We start from the raw sequence: 12756 nt of genomic DNA, 5'->3' as shown, positions 1-12756 counted from the left end.
GTGAAGTATCGATAGGGATCTCAATCATACTAAAATAACACTGCTTATCACATTATAATCTTTACGTAATGCTAGCATCATTAGTCGTATACTGTACATCTCTAAGCATGTGTGTTTGTGTACACATGTGCATGTGTTGTGTAAGTATGTGCATGTGTGTTTGTGTGTGTGAACTCACCACACAACGCGTGGTTCAGGCCATCCTGAGATGGTACAGTGCAGTCGCACACACTGTTTCTCCCAAACAGTGTGGGATCGTGGCTTGATCACAAACTCCGGTATGTGCATCAGGCTGTCCTCGTTCAGACGCTTATGGTACTCTTCGTTCTCATAGATCTGAGGACATGCAGCCATTCATATAGTGTTCAGAAAGTGGCAACATTCTTTGGTCATAAATGCATTATGAACATGCAGGGAAAAAAAAGTGATGCATTTATGAGCAAACACAATTACTATGTCAAGATACAAACTGCATCAGAAGATTTTGACTAATCCCTTGATTTGTAAAAACAAAAACAAAAACAAAAAACAGTATACAGTAATTCACTTACAATGGAAATCTAAAAGGCAAGGCATTGCAATTAAATTAATATTAAAATATACTGTTCTAAAAAATATACTGTTCTAAAAATATAACCACAAGAATCAAACATCATACATGTTACTAACCTTGTTCATGCAAAGTTAAAAATTTCAGCTCCTCTCATAAATATCCCTTGTGAAAAAGAAGTGCACTTTATCATTACTTTAAAAAAAAAGAGCATTTATTATAGAAATAATATACTTGAAAAGAATATACTTAAGTGTGAACTGAATGTAATTTTTTTGGACACTTAATTGCATGTTAATTGTTTAACATCTAACATTTAATTGTCTATTAATTATAGGTTAAATTTATATTAAATGCAGTTAGCTGAAATTTAGAGTGTTTTTAACTCACTTAAGTAGAACTTAAGTGTACATTTTTTATGAAATTTGATTTATAAGTAACTACTTCTATTGTCTTTGAAATAAGGTTAAAGTACTGATGAATGTACTGACAAACATTTATGGTAAACTAAAATATTAATGTAATTTCTATTGAAACTTCTATGTCATGTATTTAAATACATTTGCAATTATACATTTGTAATGATTCATTTGCAGTTTAGTACATTTAAATATATTAACTTTAAATGTAATATTAAATAATACACTACATTTAAAATTATAATTATAATCAAGTACTTTACATGGGCTTTAGTCAACACATTAAAATAAGTGACTTTTGTTAGTCAACACATCAAAATAAGTGTACTTAATTTTGGAAACATTTAATTTTACATTATTACAAAGTGCACTTTTTAAAAGTGTACTTAAGTGTGTTAAAAACAGTGATGAAAGTGTCTCTTTAAGTCACTAAGTTGACCTTTATTTCATTAATATTATCTGCAGTTAGTTTTTTATATAATTAAATATTTATATACCTATATATTTTTATATACAATTAAGTGCACTTCTTTTTGACAAAGAATGTTATGGTGACTTACCAAAAGATGATTGTTTACAAAGAGAAAATCCACCCAGAGCAATTACAGTAATGCATGGTAAACATGAATGTGATTCTTCCATTTGCATCTTCTATTTATAACAGATTCACAAAATATTTGCACGAAATGTATTAAGCATTTATAATGTGTCCATTGAGACTCAGGCTGTTCAACAGAATCATTGGTTTTATTTGTCCAGTCGTGTCAGTGTAAATATAATCTCCTTGAGGATTCCCTCAGCGATGATCAGCACATCACTTGTCGACAACAGTAGTTTCATAGTCGCTTTAACACACACCACAGATTAACACACCACACAACCACATAAAACATTACAACCCTTGAAATCCAGCACCACGATGGCACGGTTTGTTGGCCCCAGGATCAGAACTAAATAAAGTTTGTGTCGTGATACTTTCTGCTCTTTTTCTATCTAAAAATAGGGAACATACAGTATGCATGAGTTTAATAGTGTTCCTCAAAGCCTCCAATCAAAGCAAACTCAAATGCATCTTCTGTTGCACAATTAGTTCAAACAATAAAATTCCCATCTTCAAATAGTAAATTACTTGAAACAATAAAACTCATTTGTTAATTGAGTGTGTATTTTTACCTTTGTGTTTAGTAACATGGGCTGGTAGCACTTTATTTTAAGGTATCCTTGTTACACATGTACATGTACTTACTATTGTAATAACAATAAATTATGCAAGTAACCCTAAAACAAACCCTAACCCTAATCTTAACACTAACCATATAGTAAGTACATGTAGTTAATTAATATTACTCAGTACTGTATAATTACACAGTAGCAAGGGCACCTTAAAATAAAGTGTAACCCATGGGCTAAATCAGTTTGCAAATGTATGAGTTTTTTTTTAAATAAAAGCTTAAATCATAAAATGTTACTGCACTACTAAAAATAATCTACAATTTCTGAATAAAATGAATGTCTATTTACATCTAAATGGGATGTTTTTGACTGTTTTGTTATCCATCAGATGTACAATTTGAGTTACCATTGGAGTCAATTGAGTTATACGCTGAAGATTAATACACAGGGTTAGGAGATTGTTCAAATAGTGATGCTTTTCTACCCTTGTGAAAAAGAAGTGCACTTAATTGTACTGAATGCGCACTTGTACTGTGCTTCAAATCTTAAAAGAATATTTTTTTAGAAAATTGTATTTGCAGATAATATAATATTAATGAAATGAAACTCTTAAGTGAATTAAGAGACACTTTCATGACTGTTTCTGAACACACTTAAGTACTCGTTTAAAAAGTGACTAATAATGTCAAATTAAAAATTGTACTTTAAAGTATATTTTAAATCTTTGTTTGAATCTTTTGTTCTGCTTTAAAGAAGTACACTTATTTTGATGTGTTGACTAATGTACTAAAGCACATGTCAAGTACTTGATTACAATTTTAACTGTAGTGTGTTATTTGATATTACATTTAAAGTTAAAATCTTTTAAATATAATACATTGCAGCTTTATCATTATAAATGTGTAAATACAAATATATTTAAATATGACATACAAGTTTCAACAGAAATTACATTAAAGTATAATTTAGTTACCATAAAAGCTTGTTAATAAAAGACGTACTTAAGTCCTATGTAAATGGGTCAAAAAGCACTCTAGCATTCAACTATTTCTATTAAATATGCTCTTAAACTTAAAATCAAATCAAAATCAAAGTTAAATTTACAAAAATTATAATTTAATTGCAAATAAAATGCAGCTAATTGTAGGAAAGTATTTAATTCAGTTCGCACTTAAGTATATTCTTTCATAGTATATTATTTACATAGTAAGTACTCTTTTTAAAAGTATGTGCTTCTTTTTCACAAGTGTAATAAAGCAAAAGAGCACTCAGAGCCGTATTGCAGCTCAGTCCAACAGTTTGTAGTTGTTATAATGTAAATTTAAGTGAGAAGTGTTACTTGACAAATAGCCATTCATTAAGAACTGTTATGAAGAGAAATGTATATTTAATCTCTAACCACAACAGCAGTAGTGAGTTATGTGTTTAGGAACAGGACTAGGATCTCCACTGACCCTCTTGCTAAGCGAGATGCGCTCTGCTGACTCCCTCATGACGGTTCTGTGGGACTTGTGTTCGATGTGCTCCGACTCCACGCCACTAGCGAAGAGGTCACGACGTGCCAGATAGCCAGCGCTCTCTTTAGCGCGTGCTTCCTCAGTGTCTGATAGGCCGCTTTGAAACTCATGACTGAGGGGGGAATTATGTAGCATCACATTCACACGTCTCTCGAATTAAACAAAGCAGTGCAGCACAATACAACATATATTTCGTCACATTATATATACACAATGGTTATGAAAACAAAACAAAACAGAAAGCCACGTCACATCTGTGTTCTTTAAGAGAACTCCAACACCTTGCTATGGCAACCTCACATCCACCCTTAAAGGGAGGGTTTACCAAAAATGAAAGTTCTGTCATCATTTACTCATCCTCAAACACAAAAGGAGATATTTTGAAGAATTTTGGTAACCAAACAGTTGTATTTTTTCACAGTATGGAAAAAATACTATGGAAGTCATTGGCTACCGTCAAATATTTGGTCACCAACATTCTTCAAAATATCTTCTTTTGTGTTCAGCAGAAGAAAGAAACTCATACAGGTTTTGAACAACTTGAGGGTGAGTAAATTATGACAGAATTGTCATTTTTTGGGTAAACTATCGCTTTATTGCAGCAAATTTTCTTACCAAAAGCCATTCTGGCTGTATAGTATTCCTGAGTGAGCTCAAAGTTTCTTTACAGATTAAAAGGGCTCTCAATGTTAAATTATAGTTCCCATCAAAGGTTTTCCCTTGTGAAAAGAAGTGTGCTTAATTGTACAAAATGTGCACTTCAGATCTTAAAAGTATGTTTTTTTTTTAAATAGGTACTTGCAGATAACATAATATTAATGAAATAACAGGGCACTTAAGTTTTATCTTAAAGTATTTTACATCATGTTTTAATAATCTTTTGTTGTTTTTTAAAGTACACTTATTTCGATGTGTTAACTAACATACTAAATCACATGTAAGAATTTATGTTTCTTAACACACTTAAGTAGACTTTTAACAAGTGCACTTTGTAATAATGCCAAATTAAAAGTTTTACTTTAAAGGACATTTTTAATGTTTTAATACTCTTTTCTTGTGCTTTAAAAAAGTACACTTATTTTGATGTGTTGACTAACATACTAAAGCACATGTAAAATACTTGATTATAATTTTAAGAGTAGTTCATTGTTCGATATTACATTTAAAATTAATATCTTGTATCAAATCGCATATTTATCATTACAAATGTGTAATGACACATATTTAAATATATGACTTACAAGTTTAAATTGAAATGACATTAAAGTGTATTTTAGTTCAGCATAAATACACTTTAATCATATTTTAAAGACATTCTAATTAATTATTACATATAAAAAATGTACTTAAGTCCTATACTTAAGTGGGTCAAAAATCACTCAAGTTCAGTTAATTGCATTTAATATAAATTTAAAATATAATACATTTTCATTTAGTTGCAATTATTATGCAATTAAGTGTCCAAAAACATTAAATGCAGTTCACACTTAAGTATATTCTTTTAAAGAATATAATTTCAGTACTTTTTTAAAAGTATGCTAAAGTGTACTTCTTTTTCACAAGGGTTAAAGAACAATGCTAAATCATTTCTTCAATGGGATATGGCCATAAAGTCCTACAGTATGCGCAGCCTTTTTTAAAACTTTGTGCGTGTACGGCTATAAATAGCATATTATTGAAGTGCTTGATAATACCAAACACATGCTAACAATAGAAATCATGACGTATGGAGCAGCTGCATGTGTTTGTTCCAACACAAACAAATCCCAGATTGTTTCTTTACCTGCCCCTGAAGATGGGCACCACATAACCGATGATCTGGTTCTCCTTGTCCATGGCCATATAGGTTGGTTTGACTCTCTTGGGCAGAGGGCTCAGCCTGGGCTCATCTAGAGCCGTGTATGTGGCAGCTCTGATGCTGCAATGGTGCAGAAATTGCAACATACACACATGTGTGTGAGTATCCAGCACTTAGTTCACACGCTATTATGAGTTTTGGAAGGGGTGTGGAGTTGTGAAGAAAGGATGTTAGGTTGAAAAACGTCTAAGATTGAATAAGTTTAAGGGAGTGAGTGGGAAGGAGGTTAATCACCTCAGTGATCCTGAATTACAATAAACCACCAATAAAAGCTTCATCAATGGTCAAAAGTATAAAGTAGTAGAATCTACACCCTCCAATCTACACTTAGTATTATAAGTCTATGAACTTTCACATTGACTGTCTTTCAATTGAGGGATGCTTTTTAGTGGTCTAATCTCCAAGAAACATCTGAAGAATTCTTCTACTTTTGTACTCCCTACTAAACAATTCCACGTTAAACAGCATTTGTGGCCCATTTTACTTCAATAATGTGAAATATTCCAAGATACAGTTACAGGATATACAACCTTTGTGGAAAAGAAGTGCACTTAATTGTATTGGAAGTGCTCTTGTAGTGTCCTTCAAATCTTAAAAGTATATATTTTTTAAAAACTGTACTTGCAGATAATGTAAAATTAATGAAAAAAGTGACTTAAAGAGATACTCTTTTATGAGTTTGTTCATTAACATGCTTAAGTACACTCTGAAAAAGTGCACTTTGTAATAATGCCAAATTAAAAGTTGTACATTATTCACATTTTTGTTTTAATAACCTTTTGTGCTTTAAAGAAGTACACTTATTTTGATGTGTTGACTAAAATACTAAAGCACATGTAAAGTACTTAATTATAATTTTAACTGTAGTGTGTTATTTGATATTACTTTTAAGATTCATATATTTTAAATGTAATAAATTGCAACTTCATCATTACAAATGTGTAATTACACATAAATTTAAATACACAACATACAAGTTTCAATAGAAATGGCATTAAAGTATATTTTAGTTTATCATAAATGCTTGTCAGTACATTCAGCGGTACTTTAACCATATTTCAAAGACAATAGAATTATGAAGTTAAATATAAAGAAATATATAACGGTCAAAAAGCACTCTAAAGTTCAGCTAATTCCATTTAATATTCGAATTGCATTTGAATTTTAACTTTGATATATTTTAATTTGATTGGAATTAACATGTGTTTAAGTCTCCAAAAAACATTACATTCAGTTCACACTTAAGTATTTTCTTTTAAATTAAATAGAAAGGAAGATGTACTGGTAATTTTCTGCCAGGACATTATCCATTAATTTTATGGAAATTTCCGTTAACCTTAAAACACAATGCAATGAAGTAAAAAAAATCAAAATTTAAAATACAGTTAAAACACCTGTAAAAAAAAAAAATATATATATATATTTTTTTTTTTTTTTTTTTAATTATTATTTTTTTTTATTTTATTATTATTTTTTTTTTTATACATTTTTTTTTTCAGTGTATATTATTTCCTTAGTAAGTGCTGTTTTCACAAGTATGCTAGAGTGTACTTGTTTTTCTCAAGGGTTAATAGATATTCAAAATGATATTCAATGTGAAAATGAACTTAGGGCAGAACTTAACTTTTTTTGTTAAAAAGTGGTCTCAGTATGACAAGTACAATATTAAACTGAATTTGTTGTGCTATGATATTCCTCATTTGTAAGTTTGATTGAATCTGCTAAATGAAATTCTAAGCTTAATTTCTGACCTGTGTGCATTCTTTTCTGAGTAATAGCAAACACAAATAAGCGCTCATAAATGAAAAAGCACATCCATTGTAACACCCAAAGCAATATGTGACGTTCACCACCAGATGTCCCAATCACCTGAGTACTGACTCGCTCCAGTCAGCACACCTGCTGCTCATTTGTTCATGTATCTTTTGAGTATTTAAACACTGGGTTATCCTCAGCTGTCTGTCAAGTCTTGTTTTCCATAAGACTGTAAATCTGAGCCTGGTTTCCCTACTACATTTGTTCTGCTCTTTGGATTATACTGCTCAGAATTATATAGTGTGTTTACATCCCAATTCCTCTGCTTCTAATCTGCCATTACACTCATGCCTTCAGATGACTTATACCCTTCATATACCCTTCACATATCACTATCTTCCTCATGCCTCTCATGAGTGTGTGTATAAATAGACATTCAAGAGTTCAGGAGAGAGATGGTGGGGGCACTTCGGACAGATAAAGTGATCCAAAACTAAGACCGGGATTGGACAAAAACTGTATTTTCCTAGCATGGAAAAGCTTTCAGTTTGCCACATTTAGCAAAGACATTTGGGAGCACATATATCATTGGATAACATGATTAATGGGGCCGAAACAGAAACCTAAGAGCCAACCTGCCATCCTGCTTAAATCCTGTACAGCACAGCAGCTCATAAAAGAGGGATCTGTTCAGGCTAAAAACAAATGCATACGTCCTCTTTTTCCTGGACATGTCCTGGCTGGGGCTTTCTAAAATGTCTGGGTTTTGGCTTTGTTTTCCTATTGTTTTCATACTTGCCGAAGGTAATGACTGGAGAGTAGTTTGACCAATAGCATGCAGGCGTTCTACATAATTAGCCAATCGTGGCATGCGAGAAGGTGGGATCTACAGAGAACGGACAAAGCAATTCAAATATGCGTACATAAAATGTACAAGGACTGTAGAGAGGATCAATAGGAATACAAAGACAAAACTAGGACATTTTAGGCAAAAAAAGAGGACGTATCGTCCCCTGAATGAATAGCCATTGGGATGGAGGAATGTCTGGAGGATTTGGAAAACAAGTGGTCAATAACAAGCTATCTTACATTTACATTTATTCATTCAGCAGGCACTTTTATCCAAAGTGACTTACAAATGAGAAATATAACAAATAATTCATCCCAAGGAGCAGTCTGAGAAATTTTGCTAATATACAAACTTTAAAACTGGCTCCAATTCTAAAATTTGGAAGATTACAGTCTAGAATAGAGTTAAACTAACGAAATAAACTTGATCATTCATCTATTTTCTTCATTTATTTATCTTTTCTTTTTATTTTATTTGGCTGAATTATGAAATAAAAACCAAATGAATTTCTGAACCTATAATAAAACCCACGATGGTCATATTTCTACATTGCAGTTCTCTCACAAAAATTGTTTACGTCTCGTTCTGTTCATGCTTTGCATGTGGAGGTGCTAAATTTTAGGCTAACCGAACAATATGGATATTCGACTGCAAAACTACAGGAAAAGAAGATAGTGGACATCTATGCAACTCTGAAAAGAAGACAGTTTGCATCAGGTAAACTATTATTTTTTATCCTTTGAATAGAAGTAATTTAAGTTTTTAAGTAATTTAAGTGAAAAATACTTTTTATTAAAATAAAAATCATGCATTGGGAGCCTGTAGGCGCCTTGTATCTGTTTGTAGATAAAAAAAAGTGAAACTCTGCATATGAGTATCTGTTATTAAGGCCGTTTTCATTGTGCTATATAAATCTAATCAAATACACTTTAAGCATTTGGTCTCTCTAAATCCCTAAATCCCACACACATACATACAGTAACTCAAAAAAGTAAATGCATAATGCATGTGACACACATAACATCTCCTTCTGTACACACTATAAATACACCATGACGTCAAGAACACCAAATGAAGTGGCAAGTTATGTTATGAATGCTATTTATATTACGACATGAAACCAAGTTATGAAGAAACCAATAAAATCATGACTGAGCATTGAAAGATTTCAGTTTGTGCAAGCTGTTGTAAGATTCTTGAAGCTACAGTTACATTAGTCCCGTTACAAGACACACAAGATAACCTTACGCTCTGACATTCAGAGTGACCCAGTAAGCAACATCCGAGACAAAAACGAGCCAACAGTCACGTGACCAGAGGGAGCAAATCAAACAAAATACAGGCACAAATCCAAACCACAGAAAGGCCTAAAAAGATTCACAGCAAGTTTCGAATCTAGGAACCAAACTTAAGTCTTAGATACTGTAAATGTGTGACTGTCCGTCGTTTAAACTCAACTAAAAGTCCTCTAGATAGCAGAACCAACTCCAATGACACTATTAACACTATAAAACACACCAATATACCAAAGCCAATACCCACATATCATAAAGTGAACGTGACCTGTCAACCAAAGAAATTATAAGTGTCAGCAACAAGCACACTGCATGCAGAAATAAGCAGCTATAAACTGCATGTTTTAAGGATGTTTTAGGTTGAGTTGGAGATATGGATTAAACAAAGCAAGAGGGGCGACAGTAGTGGGTAATTTTTGTGTTCGGGTGAAGGATACAGTAAGTGTATTATAAGGAAGAGCTGGCTGCTGGAATGGGTTCAGGTTATGGGACTGCAGGATTTACTTCTGATGTGACAGATCTCTCCATGCTCTCTTACCCCTTGGTGCTTTTGCTGCTATGTGAAGAGTAAGTATTAGAGCTCTGCTGGTATTGGCTGATAGCAGACTCCGTCTCTCGGCTACGGTTGCCGCGATCATAATGGCGGTGGTGTTTCTGGTAGAACGGTATCGATCCCGACATTGCGTCCTCTTTAGCTCAGATACTGTCTTCAGTTCTCAAGCTCTTTTAGTCAGAAGATTCAAAACTTTCTATCAACACATTACATATGAGTATTACCCCCAGTGATTTGTAAGGAATAATTTCACAGTCAATTTTCAAATTAGTCTGAAAATATTTGGTGCATTTCTTGTTTATTAGCAATTTGCACTGTTGCGTTGAATTTCTTTTGACATGCCATTAACCTTGTTTAATTAAAAAAAACAAAACTTTCTAGGATGTTTTTTTTTTTTTGACAGCAGTAAGATCTTACTGATATCTTAGACAGTAAATTTAGATATATATACAAAGTTTAGACTTAAATCATTTCTGCACCATAAAGAATTTTAAACAGCTTTTTCATGCATTATGAGTTAAAAAATATGTATTTTTAATAATGACTACATGACTGCAAAGTTAAGCCGTTCTCATGGTATTTTTAATGTCAGGAATTTATATGTTGCAGTTTAACACAATTCATTAATTATATTCAATTCCATTGGCCAAAAACATGGTTGATGTTTGCATGTTTTGCTGTTTCATAATTGCTTTATTGTTTAAATAGCATTGCTAAATATAGGCTACCTTATTCTAAATGCATACCTTATTCTTTTTTTATATTTCCAGTATCAGTGTCAAAATGCATCATGTGTCCATTGCCAGCCCATGCAATGCGACAACATACCCCACAAAAAGTCAGCGTGTTAAATAAATCTATTTTCAATCTTTTTTTTTTTTTGACTACCAACCTCAGTCTTCCCTTCGGATTTAGTATCAATTAAGATTCATAAAACATCCTCTGTTTCAGCTGACAAACTTCATACAGCGGATCATCTCACCTTGCCAAAGGTCTGCAAACAGCTCAGAGCCGGACCGCAGAGCAGCGCGTCAGGAGCCCAACCAAGATCCAAATCCAAGCAAAGACGCAAACTGGCGCGGCGCTGTGAACGGGAGCTGCTGTCCACACAACAAAAATAATATTGGCGATGGCAGGAATGTCCAAGCGACTCTCACGACCTTTTATGGCGACAGGGGCCGTTAAATATAGCCGTAGTGCACAGGAGTATCGGCGCATTTTACGCTGCAGTTCTGTACTTAACGTAACTCAACGCGTTATATAAACTGGTGTTAGTTTATACGGTTGTCATATACAGTATAAAAAAGTATGAATGAACTAAACCTGTGATATTGAACATGTCCACTAAACTATAGCTCAAACAGAAACGATCTCATTTTCATCTTGGAAAAACTGCATAAAGTGCCTACAGTTTGAATCAAGTCAACGAAATTACTAGAACATTATTAATAATAAAGGCCAAACCTTATATATGTACATTTAAAAAGAGCTGCCTGAGTCCTTCAGAAGGAAATGTAGGAAAAGGTTTTAAAGCCATTTAAAAACTTTTCGTAATTTCTTCTTCTTCTACTTGAATAAAAGTCACTTTTCTAAATAATTGGTAAAGAAATAGAGGAGGGCTGGAGCTTCAATCTGACCAATTTTGAGGTTGATCGTTTAAACCCTCTAGCGCCACCAATGGGTCAAATAGGTTTACGCTATATAGCTTTAGAACTGCTTGGTGAAAAGTTGTGAAAATTGGAACAGAGACAAAAGAGGGTTGAAACTTCAATCTGGCCGAGTTTGGGTTCAGATTTTTCAAACAAAACCTTCTAGCGCCACCAGTGGGTCAAAGTTTCACTGATGTTTTTGCTAATAACTTTTGAACTGTTTTGTAAAAAGTTGTGAAAATTGGCACAGAGGTAGTGGAGGTTTTGGAGCTTTAATCTGACCAGTTTTTGGGAGTTTTCTTTCAAACCTTCTAGCGCCACCAATGGGTCAAACATTAACTTATGTTTACACTAATAACTTTCAAACAGCTTGGAAAATAGTCGTGATAACTGGCACAGAGATAGAGGAGGTTTGGAGCTTCAATCTGACCAGTTTTGTGGTCTGTCTTTCAAACTCTCTATTGCCTCCAGTGGGCAGAATATGCAGTGATGTTTACACTAATAACTTTCTAACCATTTGGTAAGAAGTTGTGAAAATTGGCACAGAGATAGAGGAGGCTTGGAGCTTCAGTCTGACCAATTTTGTGGTCCGTCTCAACCTTTTAGCACTACCAATGAGTCAAATTTGCACTGATGTTTATGTTAATGACTAAGGCCTGCAAGGCACAAACCCCCGGTTTCGCAGACAAGGCTTAAGCCTAGTCCTAGACTAAAATGTAAGTCTAAACTGTTTCAACTGAAAGAAACTTGCACTGACTAATCTTAAAATATATCATTGCCTTTGTTTTGTCTCAAAATGCACACCAGTAATGTTTTTTTCTAAGGCATGTTTATAAAAATTACTTAAATGTCCTAATTGAACTATGGCCTAATCCTGGTTTAGTCTAAGCCCTGTCTGTGAAACCAGGCACAAATGTCTTGAACAAAGCCAAAAGCAGGGCCACTTCAAGCAATAAAACCGTATCAGATACAGATAATAAGGGCTTGAGAGCACCTGACAGATCCCAGACAGGAATGTGATTCAGGCAAAAATGCCAACGCCTGTAACACATGAGAGACAAAAGAGTAATACCAGAGTGTTATCATTTACTCACTCACCCTCATGTTGTTCCAAACCCATAAGACTTTTGTTCATCT

The 12756-nt window shown here is 33.3% G+C and overlaps 1 protein-coding gene across 1 annotated transcript in view; it reads right to left on the bottom strand.

Moving 5' to 3' along the window:
- Positions 1-11123, bottom strand: part of myom1b (myomesin 1b) — a 51732-nt gene extending 40609 nt beyond the window's left edge. Inside the window, exons 1-5 of the mRNA XM_016490687.1 lie at positions 10953-11123; positions 9956-10166; positions 5443-5577; positions 3597-3771; positions 179-336 (exon numbers count right to left, since the gene is read on the bottom strand). Coding sequence (XP_016346173.1) covers positions 179-336; positions 3597-3771; positions 5443-5577; positions 9956-10098 — 611 coding nt within the window. The 5' untranslated portion in view covers positions 10099-10166; positions 10953-11123. The remainder of the gene's footprint in view (positions 1-178; positions 337-3596; positions 3772-5442; positions 5578-9955; positions 10167-10952) is intronic.
- Positions 11124-12756: the final 1633 nt, after the last annotated feature.

Source organism: Sinocyclocheilus anshuiensis, unplaced genomic scaffold (assembly GCF_001515605.1).
Source record: "Sinocyclocheilus anshuiensis isolate Anshui unplaced genomic scaffold, SAMN03320099.WGS_v1.1 scaffold206, whole genome shotgun sequence".
Taxonomy (NCBI): domain Eukaryota; kingdom Metazoa; phylum Chordata; class Actinopteri; order Cypriniformes; family Cyprinidae; genus Sinocyclocheilus; species Sinocyclocheilus anshuiensis.
The sequence above is the reverse complement of the archived record's forward strand: the minus strand, read 5'-3'. Positions and strand labels throughout refer to the sequence as shown.